At 42.0% G+C, this 17,044-nt stretch overlaps 3 protein-coding genes across 7 annotated transcripts; 2 read left to right on the top strand and 1 right to left on the bottom strand.

Moving 5' to 3' along the window:
- The first annotated feature begins 2,451 nt into the window (after positions 1-2,451).
- rpl27a (ribosomal protein L27a) lies at positions 2,452-5,529 on the top strand. Its single transcript, XM_084554620.1, has 5 exons — positions 2,452-2,495; positions 3,122-3,185; positions 3,280-3,355; positions 4,176-4,350; positions 5,348-5,529. Exons 1-5 carry the CDS (start codon positions 2,493-2,495, stop codon positions 5,474-5,476), a joined length of 447 nt encoding a protein of 148 aa, XP_084410746.1. The 5' UTR covers positions 2,452-2,492; the 3' UTR covers positions 5,477-5,529.
- A 582-nt stretch (positions 5,530-6,111) lies between these two features.
- On the top strand, positions 6,112-8,980 carry akip1 (A kinase (PRKA) interacting protein 1). 5 transcript variants are annotated; one of them, XM_084554450.1, is made up of 5 exons: positions 6,112-6,334; positions 7,320-7,506; positions 7,619-7,693; positions 7,796-7,909; positions 8,036-8,980. In XM_084554450.1, exons 2-5 carry the CDS (start codon positions 7,348-7,350, stop codon positions 8,183-8,185), a joined length of 498 nt encoding a protein of 165 aa, XP_084410576.1. In that variant the 5' UTR covers positions 6,112-6,334; positions 7,320-7,347; the 3' UTR covers positions 8,186-8,980. The 5 variants fall into 5 exon arrangements, with proteins under 5 accessions (XP_084410576.1, XP_084410580.1, XP_084410579.1 ...); XM_084554454.1 differs by lacking the exon at positions 6,112-6,334 and adding an exon at positions 6,434-6,448; XM_084554453.1 differs by lacking the exon at positions 6,112-6,334 and adding an exon at positions 6,582-6,609.
- Positions 8,981-13,907: 4,927 nt separating this feature from the next.
- LOC311495258 (nuclear receptor-interacting protein 3-like) lies at positions 13,908-16,823 on the bottom strand. Its single transcript, XM_084554652.1, has 7 exons — positions 16,563-16,823; positions 16,000-16,155; positions 15,741-15,823; positions 15,478-15,617; positions 15,332-15,384; positions 15,091-15,179; positions 13,908-14,423 (listed from the first exon to the last, which is right to left on the bottom strand). The coding sequence occupies exons 1-7, from the start codon at positions 16,728-16,730 to the stop codon at positions 14,393-14,395; spliced, it is 720 nt and encodes a 239-aa protein (XP_084410778.1). The 5' UTR covers positions 16,731-16,823; the 3' UTR covers positions 13,908-14,392.
- Positions 16,824-17,044: the final 221 nt, after the last annotated feature.

The following is a 17,044-nucleotide window of genomic DNA, read 5'->3' as shown; positions in this document are numbered from 1 at the left end:
TGCAATTCTTCCAAAGATACTTCCAAAGGTCCTGTGCTGAAGCTCTTGGTTGATGCTACGGTTCTCACGTTCAAAAAGGAATTCAAGAGATCCTCGCAGAGCCAGCTCCATCACCAGCACCTGAGGAGCTGAGACGTTCAACAGCAGACTCACCAGGTCAGGGATGAACAACGGAACTGCAGTTCCTAGGCATAATATATGCAAATCATGCTGTTGTATCTCTGGGACTCCTGCACACGAGAAAAATTCAATGATGTTTCAATGGCCGGCATATTGATCCAACATGGTCTAGAAGTTGGATGCTGACTGTTCCTCCCTCACATGGGGTTTCCTCTTGGGAAGGCGTTGTCACACATAGGAGTGTTCACCGACACGTCTCACTATGACACGGGAGAGCAGAACCAATGAAAAGTTACACGCTGTAAAGTTAACCCAGAGTCTGATTAACTGACGCACTGCATGTAAATCAGCTTTAACTGTCATCTGTTATCACAGCAAACTGATAATGAAATGTCCTGAAACTTCAAACTTAAAGTATAACACACGTAATCAGAAACTGTGTGCACATGATCCACCCGCCTGCATTTTATAGTACACATCTCTTTGAAATATGTCATGTTAATGATTTGCTGTGACAAATAAAGTAATATAAATGGAAATTCATTTAAATAGAGGAGGTTTGCATCATTCGACATTCAGTGATTTACCACACATAAACTAATGACAGGCTTTATGAAATATTAGGGAGTTTCTGGAAGAAGAAGAAAATGTTGCAATAGCAAAGACAGCTTGTAGCCAAGCCAAGTTCACTGTGTACAGGCTAAGCATGAACTCCAGGCTGTGGTGTTGACCAGTGGTGTGATTAATAATTCAGACCCTATGTAAATCATCATGGAAAGATGGTGTTAACTCCAAAATTAACAAAAATAACCTGATGATGCAGAAAAAGCAGTACATTTAGCTTATTTCAATCACTGCTGACCTAGATTCTTTTGTAAATCTGACAGATAGAGATACAGTTCCCCCACCTCTGTATAATACGGGAAATCCTGGAGGTCGTGGTAATGCTGGTGGTCTGCATCACCACAGAATCGACTTGGATAAATAGTAAGTGTCCCATAATTATGCTGAGGTGCAGCACAGTCCTGTTTGCCATGGAGCAGTGTGGTTGTGCTCACATTAACCTGCGTCATGTTAAGATTACCATGAGGAAAATGTATTAAATATCATTCAACAGAATGTAAAGGAGTTTTCTTTATTGGTTATAAATGAAATTTAAACCGCTCCAATATCTATAATAAGCTGTTAAATTGATTTTGATCTTCTGTTTTATTCATGTTTGGCTACAAGTCTTTCTGTTTGTCTAGTAATGGTTAGTGTTTCTGTAGAGACAAGAGTTTCACCTTGACACACAACATTGTCTTAGTGTGCTTGAGTGAAAACTGGTCCTCTTCACCGACTGGACAGGGGATTGTGGGGTGTCCTCTCCCGGATTTGGACTCTGTCCACGTGAACCGGGTCCGAAAGAGGACCAGCCGGATCGCTGCAGATCCCACCTACCCAGGCCATGGACTGTTTGCACCCCGCATACAGACACACTCAACCCTCCCCCCAACACACACACACACACACACACACCACCATGGACACTTTACAAGTCATTGCAATGTTTGCACTGTATGTTTACAAGGTTTGCTGCTGACTACTCATTTGTACATATCTGTACAGCATTTTATTCGTATGCCTATTCTATTATTTTTATATAGCACTATTTAAGCCAGGAGCTACCGCCCAAAATTTCTTTATGTTCTCCCATAATGACAATAAAGGATTCTTGATTCTTGGACTCCCTCATAGTCTAGTCAGCCACATGGGCAGTTACAAGCTGTTGTATTCATCAGATCAGAACTGGAGATACTAACCTACAGTAGTCAACTAACAGGAAAGATATTTTTTAGAAGTGTGATGCACATGTTGGTGGATGACACAAAAGGAATTGTCTGGGTAATATTGAACTTGGGCAGTTATGTCCTGCTTAAAAGTTGTTCTGAATTAGATTGATGTTATTATGTGCATCAATATGGATTAGTTGAGTACAGTTCAGAAGATAAAGGTATTGCATCCTTACAGTAAATGAGGAAAGAAAAAAAATCACATGTTGCCCACACACTGTCATGTTTGCTATTTTAATAATCTACATATTATATTTTTAAATTATGCACAGGTGAATATGGTAGTTTTGAGAAAGTTTGAAATAACCTTGGCCCTTTCAAAAGGTTAGGCCTACTAGTAACTTGCCCCACTAGTACCCACATTTTTTTTCCTAAGTGTTCGGCTGGTTCGTCTGTGTGATATTCACTAAGAAAATTTTATTTCCACCCTCCGTCAGTAGGCGTCGCTGTGGATTCCTTCACGTTTTGTTTTCAGGACGCAAATCTCGCACAAAGTCGCGAAGCTTGCAAATCCCGTTCCTCTTTCAACTAGCCTCCAAGATGGTAGGTGCTATCATGAATACCGGGGTATTCGGACTGAGTTAAATCTTGTCCAATCCTTGTATATTCGTACAAAAAATGGCCATCCGATGTTTTTTTATAATACACGTATCTCTCTCGAGCAATTATAGGGCGTTATTGGCGTGATTTGAGGACATAATACGAATCTGTGAGAAGTCCATAGTGTGATAGCGCCGTTCTCCTGGGCCTTGGCTGTTCCATTCAACTAACATTTTGTAGCTTCTCTCCATCTACACACACGGGAAATAAATGTAGTTCGCATTAATGTGGTAGTGAAGAGCAGCGGAGCCCGGGAGTAACGTTGTATGAGCCTGTAAAGTCTACCGGGTACTGTAGTCGCGTTAGCATTAGCTTGTAGGACGCTAGGCAGCATGTATATATCTGGAGATGGTACGTACTGTAGTTGAGCTCACCAGAGGAGAAACGTTCTTCTCTGGGATTTCATGTAAAATCTTTGATACCCACCAGAGACGAATGTCCAGCTTCCAAACAAATCAGAAACGGTGTTATTGAGCTATAGTAGCTAGCTTGCTAGCTTCATGAGCTACGATTGAGAGCAAGACCATATGATCCGGTGATTTTAACAGTTATTCAACCTTCCCTGACAGCCCACCAAGAAGACCAAGACTAGGAAGCTCCGAGGACATGTCAGCCACGGACATGGTCGCATTGGTAAGTAAAAACGCATTCCAGTGTTTCTAACTGAAGATTCTTTAGTCATTGAGACTTCATAGATGAAGTTAACATTAACTTCTCCACCCTACAGGCAAGCACAGAAAGCATCCTGGAGGTCGTGGTAATGCTGGTGGTCTGCATCACCACAGAATCAACTTTGACAAATAGTAAGTGTCCCATAATTATGCTGAGCTGCAGCACAGTCCTGTTTGCAATGGAGCAGTGTGGTTGTGCTCCCATTAACCTGTGTGATGTTGAGATTACCATGAGAAAATGTATTAAATATCATTCAACAGAATGTAAAGAATTTTTTATTGGTTATAAATGAAATTTAAACCACTCCAATATCTATACTAAGCTGTTATTCCTGTTTGGCTCAAGTTTGTTTGTCTAGTAATGGTTAGTGTTTCTGTAGAGACTAGAGTCTCATCTTGACACACAACATTGTCTTGGTGTGCTTGAGTCCTCTTAGAGTGAAGGCTGGTCCTATTCACCGACTGGACTCCCTTATAGTCCAGTCAACCACATGGGCAGTTACAAGCTGTTGTATTCATCAGAGATACTAATTTTCAGTAGTCAACTAACAGGAAAGATATTTTTTTAGAAGTTTGATGCACATGTTGATGACACTGGGTTTTCAAAACAAACTGTCTGGGGAATATTGAACATGTGAAGTTATGTCCTGCTTAAAAACTGTTCTGAGTTGGGTTGATGTTATGTGCATCAATATGGATATTCACATTGACATGCCAGTGAAATTGAGTAAATTCAAAACTGGGCTTTAGTGGGCTTAAGTGTCTGTAGTAGAGTGAGATGATTGTGCCTTTCTAATATTTTGGAATGGAAGTTAAGATCTCAATCCATTGAGTTGTTTTGCCAAATTTAGTTTATTTTTATTATAATGGATTAACCGGTTAAACTATTATTCCACACCACTACTAATGGTTAGGTGAGTTCATCATTTGTCCTTCCTTTGTTTGTCCCCAGCCATCCGGGGTACTTCGGTAAGGTGGGTATGAGACATTACCACTTGAAGAGGAATGCATCCCACTGCCCCACCATCAACCTGGACAAGCTGTGGACTCTGGTGAGCGAGCAGACCAGGATCAATTACAGCAAGAAGCCTGAGGGACCTGCCCCCATCATCGATGCTGTGCGCGCTGTAAGTACTCGTCAATGTTGCCTTTACAAAAAAAAGTTCTTTAAATAAGGAAACCATTTCTTCCTTTGAAATAATAAACATGCAGATAGTCAAGGGTAGGAACATAACTTTAAAGGAATCCTTCAGAGAGGATGGGATATTGCATTAGAAGCATAGATGAACAATTACTCTGCTCTGCTTACAATATGTAGACTCTTAACAATTGGTCAATAGAGTAGGTATTAAGAGCAGGTAGTCATAACACTGGAGTGTTCTTCATGAGCTGCCGAGATTAGTGATTACAAACAGCTTCTTGAAAGTCCTGATCTCATAACTGGGTTGCCATGGTCATTCACTGTGGAAAGTGAGATCCCAAATGATTTGCATGGAAAACAAGTGTACATGTTTGGGTTTTCAGTATTTTAAGTCCCTAAACAAATCTGTCACATGTCTTCTGGACTGAACAGATCTAACCGTACATATACCTACATGGAGCAGTCACACAGGAAATTACCTGAATATTTTAGAGGCTGATATCCTGTGAAAACAATTTTCTCAAATGCTCTCACCATGAAATTACTTAATGTGGAAAGTATACGTGTCATGCTCCATACTAAGCATGGTAAAATAACTACTGAACTGCAAAGAATGACATGGAGGAAATGTAAAGTCTACACATGTTCTGTGTGGTAGTGTTTCTTCAACAGATTTGTATTTGAACTTGTTGAAGGTGGGAACACAGCTATGGTGTTATTTAAGCAATGGTACCTGTTGTGCTCCATTTTGGATCTCTTTAAATGCCTTCAAGAGCAATCACTGCATTTTCTTATGCATTCACTGAAAAATGCTGGATGTGTTGAATCATTTCATTTATAGTTGAATTTCTCCTATTTGTTGCTTCTATTGTATATTAGCAGTCAATCTTCACATGCAATCTAGATGTCGTAGCTTCAGCTGTTATATTATTTTTGTTTGTAGTTTGCCACATAAAATAACATTAATGTTTTTAATTTCACAGGGTTACTACAAAGTTCTGGGCAAAGGCAAGCTGCCCAAGCAGCCTGTGATCGTCAAGGCCAAGTTCTTCAGCCGACAGGCCGAGGAGAAGATCAAGGCAGCGGGAGGAGCCTGCGTGCTGATGGCATAATCCTCCTGTCAGTGTGATTTTGCTAAAATAAAATGTACAAATGGAAACAACAAGCTATTTTGTCATGTCTGAATTTAAGTGGTACTACTAACATAACATTAGCTTACAGATATATACTCACAGTAGCTTTTTTCTATTGGAGGACTGAAGAGTAAGGACAAGGACACAACCACTGCTGGATTTTGTTTAAAACTTTAATTTGACATTGAATTCTTGTAACCACGGAAACTTGATGGTTTTGCGTCTTGGTGAAAAAACAAAAACTGGAAACCTGTGTTCACATCTGGAAGCCATATGTGGTAGAATTTTCAAATGGCACCTGTTCTCAACCTTCTTGGCTTGTGGTGTATCGGCAAAATTTAGCAACTCCACATTGAAGGTTTTGTTAGGTTACAACTATTTTGAAGCCTTTGATATAGCAATAATTTTGCTTTTCTAACTTTGACCATGTGACTATACTTGAGCATTTCTGGCACTTGATACTTTTAATATGCCACTTTTGTGGAAAATAGAGTACTTGGTACTCCATTACACTTATCAGCCAATTAATTTTTGTTGTAAGTTCAACAACTCACTAGCACAAACAGAGCTAGTCAACTGTTTGACTTTCTGGATCTCTAACATGACCACAATAAAGGGGGTATAATTATCCTGAAATATTTACAAATCACTTGATTAAATGGGAAAACAATATTGGAAGTAGTGTGTAGAATACTGGCGCCGCCCCTTTGGGGCGTGGTTAAACTGCAGGATTTCCTGTCGTGTCTTTTCAAAATAGCAGCACGGCTACATCTACGGTGTGTGAACCTCGGCTTGGAAAGATGAACGAGGAGAATGTGAGGACTACATACTGAAAAGGTAACTGAACGAAGAAGCGCTGCCATCTACAAAGACTCACATTTGATAGAGTACCTTTATTAAAACCCTTTCTAGTCGAGACGTCCAGCAGTCACTGGACGAGGAGCCGAGCAGGTAAACAAGTAAATAATCTCTTTAGAGATTTGTTGACGTTGCACAGAGCAGCGAAGTGACTCTGTGACGACACTGTAGCAGTGTAACGCGTTCCAATCGTTTCACGTCTCGCTGTTTCTCGTGAGCTGGCGAGGGAAACGGTGGTGTGTTTAAAAGAGAAAGTAAGTCGCTTCTGAAAGCAGCTGCTGGGTTGGGCGTTGAATCTGCACGCATGCGCAGTTTCCTGGTTTTGCAGGGTTAGGGCTGCGTTCACATGTTGTAAATACTGGATATTGTTCTGTCTTCTTCCTGTCGTTTAAAGGTCATAATTTGAATGTAACTGCCAGTCCAGAGGAAAAAAGATAGAAAAGCTTCAAGTTACTAATGCGATTTTTTAAAACCTAAACCATCTAAATTGTAGTAGGTATACACTAAAGCTAACAAGGATCAAAGTATTTTTTGTTGTTGTTGTTGTTGTTGTTTTACATCTGTACCGATATCAAATTACGGCAGATAGTTTTTATCTCCTGTTAATCTGCCCAGTAACTTCTCAGGTAATGTTTGTTATTACTGCAAAGGCATTTTCAGAAGGGTCTTCTATGATTCAGACAAAGTGATAGTGTCTTGTTAATATTATTGTTATGTGCTGAGATCAGATGGTAACAAAATATTTAGACTTTTGCCATTGGAAAATGCTTCACTTTGTCTGCTGCCAAAAGCGATGTGTCTAATTCTGTCACAAATGTTAATTTTATAAGATGGAACACAGTAAGTGCTATGTTGCTTTAAAATGAGTCTCTAATTTCATATATATGACAGTCTCTATATCAAAAAGTATATAGAAAAAGTAAACCGACTGATAGAGTTCTTTCTGCTTTCTTCCTCCACTCAGGTGACGGTCACCTGCATTTCCACCGTTCATGGCAAGTCAAGCCTGGCTGGAGTCTTCCCTGCGGCGCTCTGCCAGTCTCGGTCTGGAGGTGCTGGAGCGCGCCTCCAGGCGGAGCGTAGACTGGACAAGTAGCGGTGCGTCCCAGACCCCCACCACGACAGACGACGACGGACATGTGGCTGCCAAGGTGCCTACTTGTCTTTCTGTGCAGTTTATGGATCCCTCTTCCAAGAATTGATGTAGAATGGTGTTTAACTGGACGTCCTATAAGGTCACGTTTCCCTGTTTTTGGTTTACAGAAAAGCCACACGGAGCTTAATGAGGCCTTTGCAGCCATCACAGAGTTCATGGCACAAACAACCCATCACTGCAAGGTTAGGGAATATTTGTCACATTACTTGTGTTATCTTGCACCCCTGTTTGCGCTTTGAGCTACAGATACGGAAGACTGAAATGCAGATTTGTCTTTGCTGCAGAGGTTCTATGAGTCTGGCTGCTGCGGCGAGCCCAATAACACTGAAAAGAAACACATGTCCAGGTTCCACACACGTCCATGGGCTGGGAAGACATATGCACTGCCAAGGAAACATGTAAGGGACAAGTAATGTCAGCCTGCTGCTTTTTAAAAAAAACTGACAAGCTTTCATCGGTCCAGAATGATTTATATTTAGAGCTCTTAACACCAAACTAAAATGTAAATCTTTCAATCTCTGCAGGACCGTGTGTCGGCTGTAGATGAAGATTTTTACATCGAGGTGTCACCAGGAACATACTCCATCACTGCCAGTTTGCCAGAGTCACGGGGGCAGACTCAGCTGGTCAGCGTTAAAGCTGGGGAGAGCATCAACCTCACCTTTAACCTCTAACCGCTGCACCTGACTAAACCAGTCACTCTTGACCTTCAATTACAAAACTGACCAATGCTCCTGCTGTGCGTGTCTAGCTTGTTTGTTGTATTGAGAGATTACATCTTATTTTGCTATCAAAATGTTTTATTTGCTGCATATTGAGAAGCCATATTTTTATTGCATACCTGTTATAATATTTAGATCGTGAGCCCTAGAACATCATGTAATGCACTTAAGAATATTTTTACCTACGGTAATACCACATTCTGTGTATTTAAATAAAGTATTTTTTATCAATTGTTTGTTTGACCAACATCTTATTCATATGTGGTCATGTTTTACGGCACATATACACTCAGTTATTATGTGTTAACTGTTGTGGCATTGTTGTCAGAGAGGGTCTTGAGTCCTGGAGGAGGTCGAGGTTTAAAGCTGGTCGTTCCAAAAACATCTCGGATGTTTGCTCTTCTTCGATTTGTACCAGGAAGTGACTGAAACAGGGAGCTGTGATTTGGTGAAGCGCTGATCTGTGGGACAGGAAAGCTGAACCTTAGAGGTTGTGATGTCCTCCTGGTTACCGCATTCCCTGCAGACAGAAATGGAAATATAACCAGTCTGCAGATTTTTTACTACAGTCCATAGCTGGCTGTTTTTGTTGGAACTTTAGACTTGCAATATGTAAAACAAAAGTGCTGCTTTTGTGTTTCTTTTACACATGAATAAATGGCTTGAATTTTAATTGCCCAGTGTGATAATAATAAACTAGTCAGACTAGCAAATCAGCATTGAAAATTAAGCTAAACAACCAGGGAACATAAGATAAGATAAAGTAGTAAAAGGTTTGCGGGGGGCTTGAGTCTATCCTCGCTGGGTGAAAGGCAGGTTAAACGTTGGATCCCCCAGCTTTTGGCCCATTGGGGGGAAGCCCAAGCAAAGCTATTATTTTAGCCACATTTACTTAAATGTAGCTAGTTGTTCATAACTTTAAGGCCTGAATGTAGCATGAGTTCAGCCTGTGTGTGTGTCTCACCTGGTTGTCTGTGCTGTGGTTCCGATCCAGTTCTTTTCCAGTACCTCCAGGGAGGACGCTGTTGCTTACTCCTCAGCTTCACTGCAGACAAAACCGATGCTCTGGTCCCATCCTCCGAAAGAGATGATGAAGAGGAGGAGGGAACCTCAGGGTCACTATTTCCAGCATCTGTGTCACTAAGGTGCACATGCTTATCTTGCTCTGCTCTGTTAAATCCGTCAGTTCCTCTAAGACTGGCTTCACAGCTGGATGGGACTATGCAGGGCCAGTGGTTTGTAACTGGACAGCAGCAAGGAGCAGGGGATGACTGGCAATAGTTGGAACAGAACAGCCGGGGAGTGCAGGAGGAGCTGCGGGAACAAAACTGGCTGCAGTATTGACTGGGAGCTGGTACTAGGACTTGGAGCTCCCTGACTATTCTGTCATGGTGAGAAGCTGAAATGGGCAAAACCACGCTGTCAGGAACCAGAGTCACATAGCTGTTCCACATCAGCACCCGAAGGACTGTGACAGGATCCGCTGTTGGGAAGAAGAATGAGATATTATGGTGAATTACTAGTGGTGATCAAGAATGGACATCAGTAATATTTATTCAAACAAACTGTTTGGTAAGGTGTCTGTGACTGCTGACGTTAAACTATATCACTGAATATAGTTTTAAAAGTGTAACCTCCAACCCACACCTCCAAAGTAATTTCTGCGCGCTATGGCCGCCACCACTCGGCCTGGACCGAATCTCTTCCCATCTGGTTCCCATGGCGACAGGACAACGTCGCCAGGTATAACACAGTGTCTGTGAGATCTACTGTCGCTGACCATGTCGAGTGAGCAAACCAGCTGCCGTTGGGAAGAGACAGCTCCCAAACTGGCACTTCCTGACTGGTCAAACTCGACTACCCAGACTCCTCTGCGGCCCTGAGTTTGGACAAGTGGAACAAAGATGTTAGAGCAGTGTGTAAATATATAGTGGCACCTTTTTAGGTCTGTCGTCTCTGTATAACTGTAAATGTGAGGCAAAAATTAGGACTTTAATTGGGTTGCTTTTGGCTGTGTGCTTAGGAGCAGTCTTAAAATTGAATCGCAGCATATGAAGAGGTCTGTATTCATTTCACTATTTGACACTATCTGCCAGTGCATGCTGTATATTTTCACCTGTACTTGCTGTATGACGCTGCCCAGATAGTAAAGGCCGTCCACCTCTCTCCTGGCCAGCACTCTGCATCCTGGGAAGAACTCTGGACAACTGCCTGTGTTTTGACCAGACAGCACGCAGGAGCTAACAGGACGGATCAGATTACCCAGACTGCACCTGGGAGTCAAAGTCAAGCAAAATTGACAGTTGGCGTGTCAATTCGTGTTACCTGAAATGTCCCATGTTCAAAGAGGCCGCTATTTGGTAGCACGACCTGCAGGCAAACCAACCTGAGCAGAGGTGAAGGTGTGTGGTGCGGGTGTGGTGTAATGATAGAGGTGGGCACACAGCAGCACTTGGATGGAGAGACAGCTGGCCCTGCTGATTGGCTCTCAGCAACATACAGAGGAATCGCCTGACAACATTTGGAAAGAGGCACAGACTCAAATGAGCACTGAAACATATTTGGATGATACAAGTTCGCTGAACATTTTACCACACTGCATGTGCAGTACTGATGCACTGTGTGACCTGACCCTCTTTTATGGAAGCATGAAGACAGCATATGTTAATCATTGTCCAATTGAATAGAGTTTATAAACGGATCTCAGTGAAAATGTGAATAATATCAGGGCACATTGTTTCTTGTATCTCTAAATATGAAATGTATTCCTTATTAGAGCCCATAATGAGCCCATCCATTCATACACACTAAGAGTTGCCAGCCCCTTACAGCAGTAGGCAGCAGTTTGGGAGGTTATGTGCCTGGCTCCACTTCTCCAACCCCATGTGTTTCAGTACTCTCATGAACAATCCAATGATTCTTACACAGTAAAAATCGCCCATACCTTTTGCAACACTCCATTCATATCAGCTGGAATCAGATAACAGCTTCCTCTTGTGGCCTGGGTCAAACACTGCAGGAAGTCCTGAGCGTTCCCGTCCAGATGACTGCCCGAGTCCTGCAGGTAAAAACCATTCACAGGCCTCCCGGCTGCCAGGGCAGGCAGCGCTCTCAGCACGGCCTCTGGCTGCTCGGGTAGGCTCGTGCAAAGCAGGTGGACAGCGTGACAGGCGGGGTCGGTGAGAGCCATGCTCAGGGCAGCCAGGAGATCCCCGCCAGGGCTGCAGCCCATGGAGTGGATCCAGGAGAAAGCTGCGTACACTGTGTCCGGAGTGCAGGAAAGCATGTGGTGGGACCAGCAGTTCACCTGCACAGTGAAAGAAGGAATCAGTGACTTCTAGGAGGAGTCCACCAACAGCTGAGAAAATGTCATTGTAGAACTAAAGTTAAGTGTGCTCCCAACATAAATAATGATGAGCTTTATATAGGTTTATAATATTATGTTAGGACATTATAGACTTTCATTAATATAAGAATTATGTTATTTAGTAATGACTAAATCATTCATTCATTCAGTTCAGCATCACATAACATCATCTGAAATTTAGCATGCGTACTATTGTGGTTCCCAGAGGATTATTCTGAAATTATTCTTGGAATTAAGGTCAAATTAGTTTCTATATACATACTTAAAAATCTTCACTTTTGTGCCACCCTACGTCTATGTTCCCCAGAGCAAATTCATCCATTGAGATTAAAAATACAGTATGCATGTGTCCATAACCCCTCCCCAATCAGCAGTTCAACAGAATGTCATTGAAGAGAGTATCAGTACGATATGTAAGACCCTGTGATTTAGTATTGTGTTGTAATGAGCAGTCAGTGGCGCCTCACCTTGTCTGAGAATGTCACGATGTTGAAAAGAGAGTCTCTGAGAGAAGCTTTAGTCAGCAGGGAATGGATCAGCAGGCGTTTCACTGACCCTAGGACAGTTCTCATGTTCTCTGAGCTCTCCAGGACAAAAGTGATGTTCCACGCTCGCTTGCCCTGGAACAGTGGAACAAGTGCAGCCTCAGAGGCCTCCATCTGTCTTGATGTCGTTTTAACATCATTATAATGATGTGAAGGAAAGACAGAGTCAGAGAATGAGAGGCAGGGATGACCACATTTAACATAGCAGTTTGTTGGATTAAGTGACCTTTAAATTAAAATGTCTATTTGCTTTAGAAATATGTAATTTGTTGTGTATAGATGTGTTAAAATATATTAACCATCTGAAATGTAATATGGAAAAAGTTCAGCAATTCATTTAGTTTATTCATTGTAGTCAAATTGTTCGCTGCTTTTGCACCGATCAGCCACAACATTAAAACCACTGACGGGAGAAGGAAATAACACTGTGATGCGTGGCAGCAGCCACCCCCAGCAGGATGCAGACTGACACAGGCACACACACAAAAACGGTTTAGGAACTACTCAAACAACATGAAGAACAGCACAAGGTGTTGACCTGGCCTCCAAATTCACTAGATCCTAAAAACTGATCAAGAGTCTGTGGGATGAAACACAGAGGCCCCTCCGCTCAACCCATAGGACCCAAAGGCCCCCACTAACAACATTCTGCTGCCAGACACCACAGGACACCCTCAGAAGGCCCTTGTCCATTCTCTGATGAGTCACAACTGTTTTGGAGGCACAAGGGACTATTGTGTATATACTCCATTATCAGGCCAAACATCCAGCTATCATTTGGCTTAACTAAGATATTACCATAAGGCCACATACAGTTACGTAATAATAAATGGCTACCAACTGGTTGGTAGATTAGTAAAGTCTTAACCTACAGTGCAGCACAACTGATATTCATTCATTGTAGTCTACTTTATTATTCTGAAACTACAAAGTAACTAAAGCTATAAGATAAATATAGTGAAGCATGAAGTATTAGGCAATGGAAATATGGAAATAAAAGTGCTTCAGAAAACACCACTTCAGTACAGTACTTGAGTAAATGTATATTTCACCACTAGAACTGAAAATGAGAACTTTTCTACCATGGCTGCCAATAATAGGAAACACATTCATAATACTTCTGTGACAGGAACACCACAAACATTAAAGGCAGCACCTACATATTTAAGTCTTGTTATTTACTCTGAATGGATAGCTAACAAGTTTATTAGGCGATGCTGAGAGTACTTTACCGAGAGTTTTTGCGTTGCTCACAGTCAGCTGCAGACGACAACTTCACCTCATTGTTGATGTTGGTTTCCATGGTGTTCAAGTCGTCTTCTTCGTGGCCACTGGAGGGGCTGTTCTCCTTCCAGCCGGCTGACCAGGGTGCATTGCCAAACACACCTGTCATGTTACAGTTGCTATGGAACAGCCTTACTGAGGAACACAGCCGTGAGAAATGACACATATTCCTTGCTGGTGTGTCGGGAGTGCTCGACCGCAGGCCCACTTCTCTCTTATTAACAGCTTTAATTATGTCAGGCAGTTTCATAAATAGCTCGGAGATAAAAATGGAACAAGCACTAGTTATCCGGGCAATTTTAATGCGAAAAATGAATAAATGATTCATGAAAAAAGTCACATTATTTTGGATTTTATTGGTTAATCAGTGCTGCACTCCTGCTACAGTCGAGTGATAAAACATATCACAAGTGTCACTATTATTTTGTAAACGTTCAAAAGGCAGTGACTTCAATGCAAATACATGTTTCAGACTAGAAAACACATTTACAACTTTATAAAACACGGTAGATACAGTAAATCTGTATGCAATAGATTGTGCTAAGTTCTCCACGGTTGCAAAATACTATCTCTGGCACAACAGTTACTCATTTGTAGGATACAAGATCTACAGTATAAATCACAATTCTATCAGAATCTTAAACGCTACAACACTACAGCTTCTGTTTACTACCTGCACAGAACACACTACTGTAGTGACAGCTAGTACAAGATACATACTCTGGGCTACAAGGATGCCAATGCTACATAAGGAACTGTTAGTGTGAATGGCTGCGTTTATGAAAAAATCTGTGCAGTCATGTTGAGCAGAGTATGTTGCTGCTAAATGCGGCAAACGAACCAGCAGAGGAGAAGTAAAGGTGTGATGTGACGTGAGACATCCAATGTTCCCTAATGAGGCATCTAGTTGCAAGAGTAAATATTTCTGTTGCTCTTGGTCAATGTGTTTCTGGGGGAGGACGATCAGTAACCCAGGTCTCTGAAGTCGGAGGAGCTGGTGTGCAAAAAAAAAAAAAAGAGGAAATGATTTGGTTAGATTACTTTGTAGAATATAATTTCTCCAGCTTCTATGCTGTAATTATAGTGTGAGAATAAAGCCAAACTTTAACAAAGTCACAATTTGGGATTTAGGTGTTGCAAACTATTTTACGTGCCTCATCTACTTGTTCATGTGTGAGCAGCATCTTCATTCATTCATTATCTGTAACCACTTATCATCTAGGAGCTTAACCCAGCTGTCATTGGGCAAGAGGCAGGGTACACCCTATACATGTTACCAGTCTATAACAAGACTCATAGAAGACAATTAACCTAACAAGCATGTCTGTGGAATGTGGAAGGAAGCCGAAGAAAATCCACGCCGGCACAGGGAGAACATGCAAACTCCACACAGAAAGGCCCAGTCGGAACAGCGGGAAATATCACACGGAACCTTCTCGCTGTGAAGCATCAGTGCTAACCACCACGCACTCTAAAGAAATTGCTGACACTCAAATAACAAAATGTTCAGACTTGTTCTCTGCCCAATGCCTGGAAAATGCAACCGTTGTAGAACATTCTGTGCTGGAGGCGCATGATGTGTAACACTATGTTACACGACTAAACTATATACAGATATCAAAAACTGTCTTAGATATGAAATGATAAAATGACCATCTTACCTTTCATTAAAGGGTTTTTTGGAAAACTCCACTTGCTCCCTCACGGTTGTCCCGAACACCAGCATCTGCTTCTCAGTGTCAATTACACACTGCAAAACACACAGCACACCAAAACCTTACACATTTACATCATGGTGAGTCTATGGACTTGTACCTTGTGTGTATTTACATCATTATGTCCTTGATGATTTGGAACTTTGGAACTGGACGATTGATGAAGTTTCAGAAATAGGCGACTTACCTTGAGTGACTTCAGAGTCTTGTTGCCGAGCGACACCAGTGGCTTGTTACTTTCTGCAAATGTATGTAATTGGAGGACAACACCATTATGACGCTGAACCCCATGAAAGTGTCTTTGTCACTTCTACTCATGCCACTTTTACTCACCCACTACAGCAAATGAACACATTATCCTGAGCTGTCCGATGGTGAGGCCGAGCTCCTTGATGCGACCGTCGATGCAGAGCTGACGCTGAAATGGAAAGCCATCCGTCTCCATTTTGTTCTCTTCGACCAGCTCTTTCAGACTGAAACAAAGTGAGTCAACAATTCTCTCTCGTCTGGCCAGCAAGTGTTTGGATCCTATACTCGTGGGATACTGAAAGTGCTTGTCAAATGGGGCAGATAATGCGAATGTGAAGTCATCTCACCCTAATCTCTCCACGGTCAGTGAGGACATCAGGTTCAGCTTGCAGCCGGTGTCGATGAGCACATTCACTTCCTGTCCTAAACACTGCAAACAGAGTGGAAAAAATGAAAAAAAAAAAAAAACACTTCAGGAACAGAACGAAAAACCATCATTTGATTCGCAGCAATTATATATTTCTTCTGATAATTAAAATGAATGAAGAAGAATGAAGAAATAGATCCTCTTGTTGTTTTTCAGGGCAAATCTTATCTTGCACACACTTTGCAGAGCACATGGATGAAGTCTTCCTCCTCTTCATTCCCATCCTCGTGCAAATTTACATGGCCACGACTCAGAAGGACTTCTCCACACATGTTCATCCTGCCTCGGGACAGCTTGGCCTCCAGCAGGCGCTTCTGGAGAATATTATGTGGCTGCTACAGTTGAGATAAAAGAGGAAACTAAGCCTTTAGCTATGTGGATTTAAAAACAGATAGGTCATATGATGCTGCTTTCTTTATGGCCAAAGTACTAGTCAGTGTTTTTTTGACATGTTTTGTTTTGAGATACATTCACAAGCTGTGCAAAAAGGTCTGAAAACTGCAGTTGCATTTAATTAAAACGTTAATTTTAGGCAATTTTACCATATGCCACATGAGAATATGGGCTGTGCCACTACGAAATTATATATGCTTCAAATGAATAATAAAAGCATCAATAAAATATCATACTGTGGTAAGTTAAGAAACTTTCTAACAATTATTTTATTTTGATTAAACCAGTAATTATCCAAAAATGTGTCTATGGTGACACCATAATGTAAGGCCTCTGTTATGAGGCTCACCCCCTGTTTAGACGTCCCCAGTTTCTTCAGTCCATCCAGAGGCAGCAGATCAGCTGAGTCTTTGTGGAGGAACTGGATCGCTTGTTTCAGCCTCCTCTGCTGCCTCAGAGCCGCCGAGTCCAGGAGGCCGGAGTCTCCCCGGTTCTCCATCCGCATCCCCGTGAACATGACGGTGCGCGTCCTGTTTACCCTGCTCTTCACCTGCCTGCACACAACCGAGCCTGTAGCTGAGGAATCCCCGGTACTGTACGTGCGGAGAGGAGACTCCCCCAGTCAAGTCAGGTTGGTTTACAATAGAACTTCCGGTTTAAACTTTCAAAATAAAACCACAGGTTCGAAACGAATATTCTTATTCTGCTACTTTCATTCTCTTGAAAAAAGAAAGCTCTAAAGGCAACGAAATTGGTGATGTAGCATCACAGATTCTGTTTACATTTTAATCATCTGGGATGTTTTATGTGTGGCCTTGTGCAAAGTACCAG

Source organism: Chelon labrosus (assembly GCF_963514085.1).
Source record: "Chelon labrosus genome assembly, chromosome: 11".
In the NCBI taxonomy this organism is placed as follows: Eukaryota; Metazoa; Chordata; class Actinopteri; order Mugiliformes; family Mugilidae; genus Chelon; species Chelon labrosus.
The sequence above is the reverse complement of the archived record's forward strand: the minus strand, read 5'-3'. Positions and strand labels throughout refer to the sequence as shown.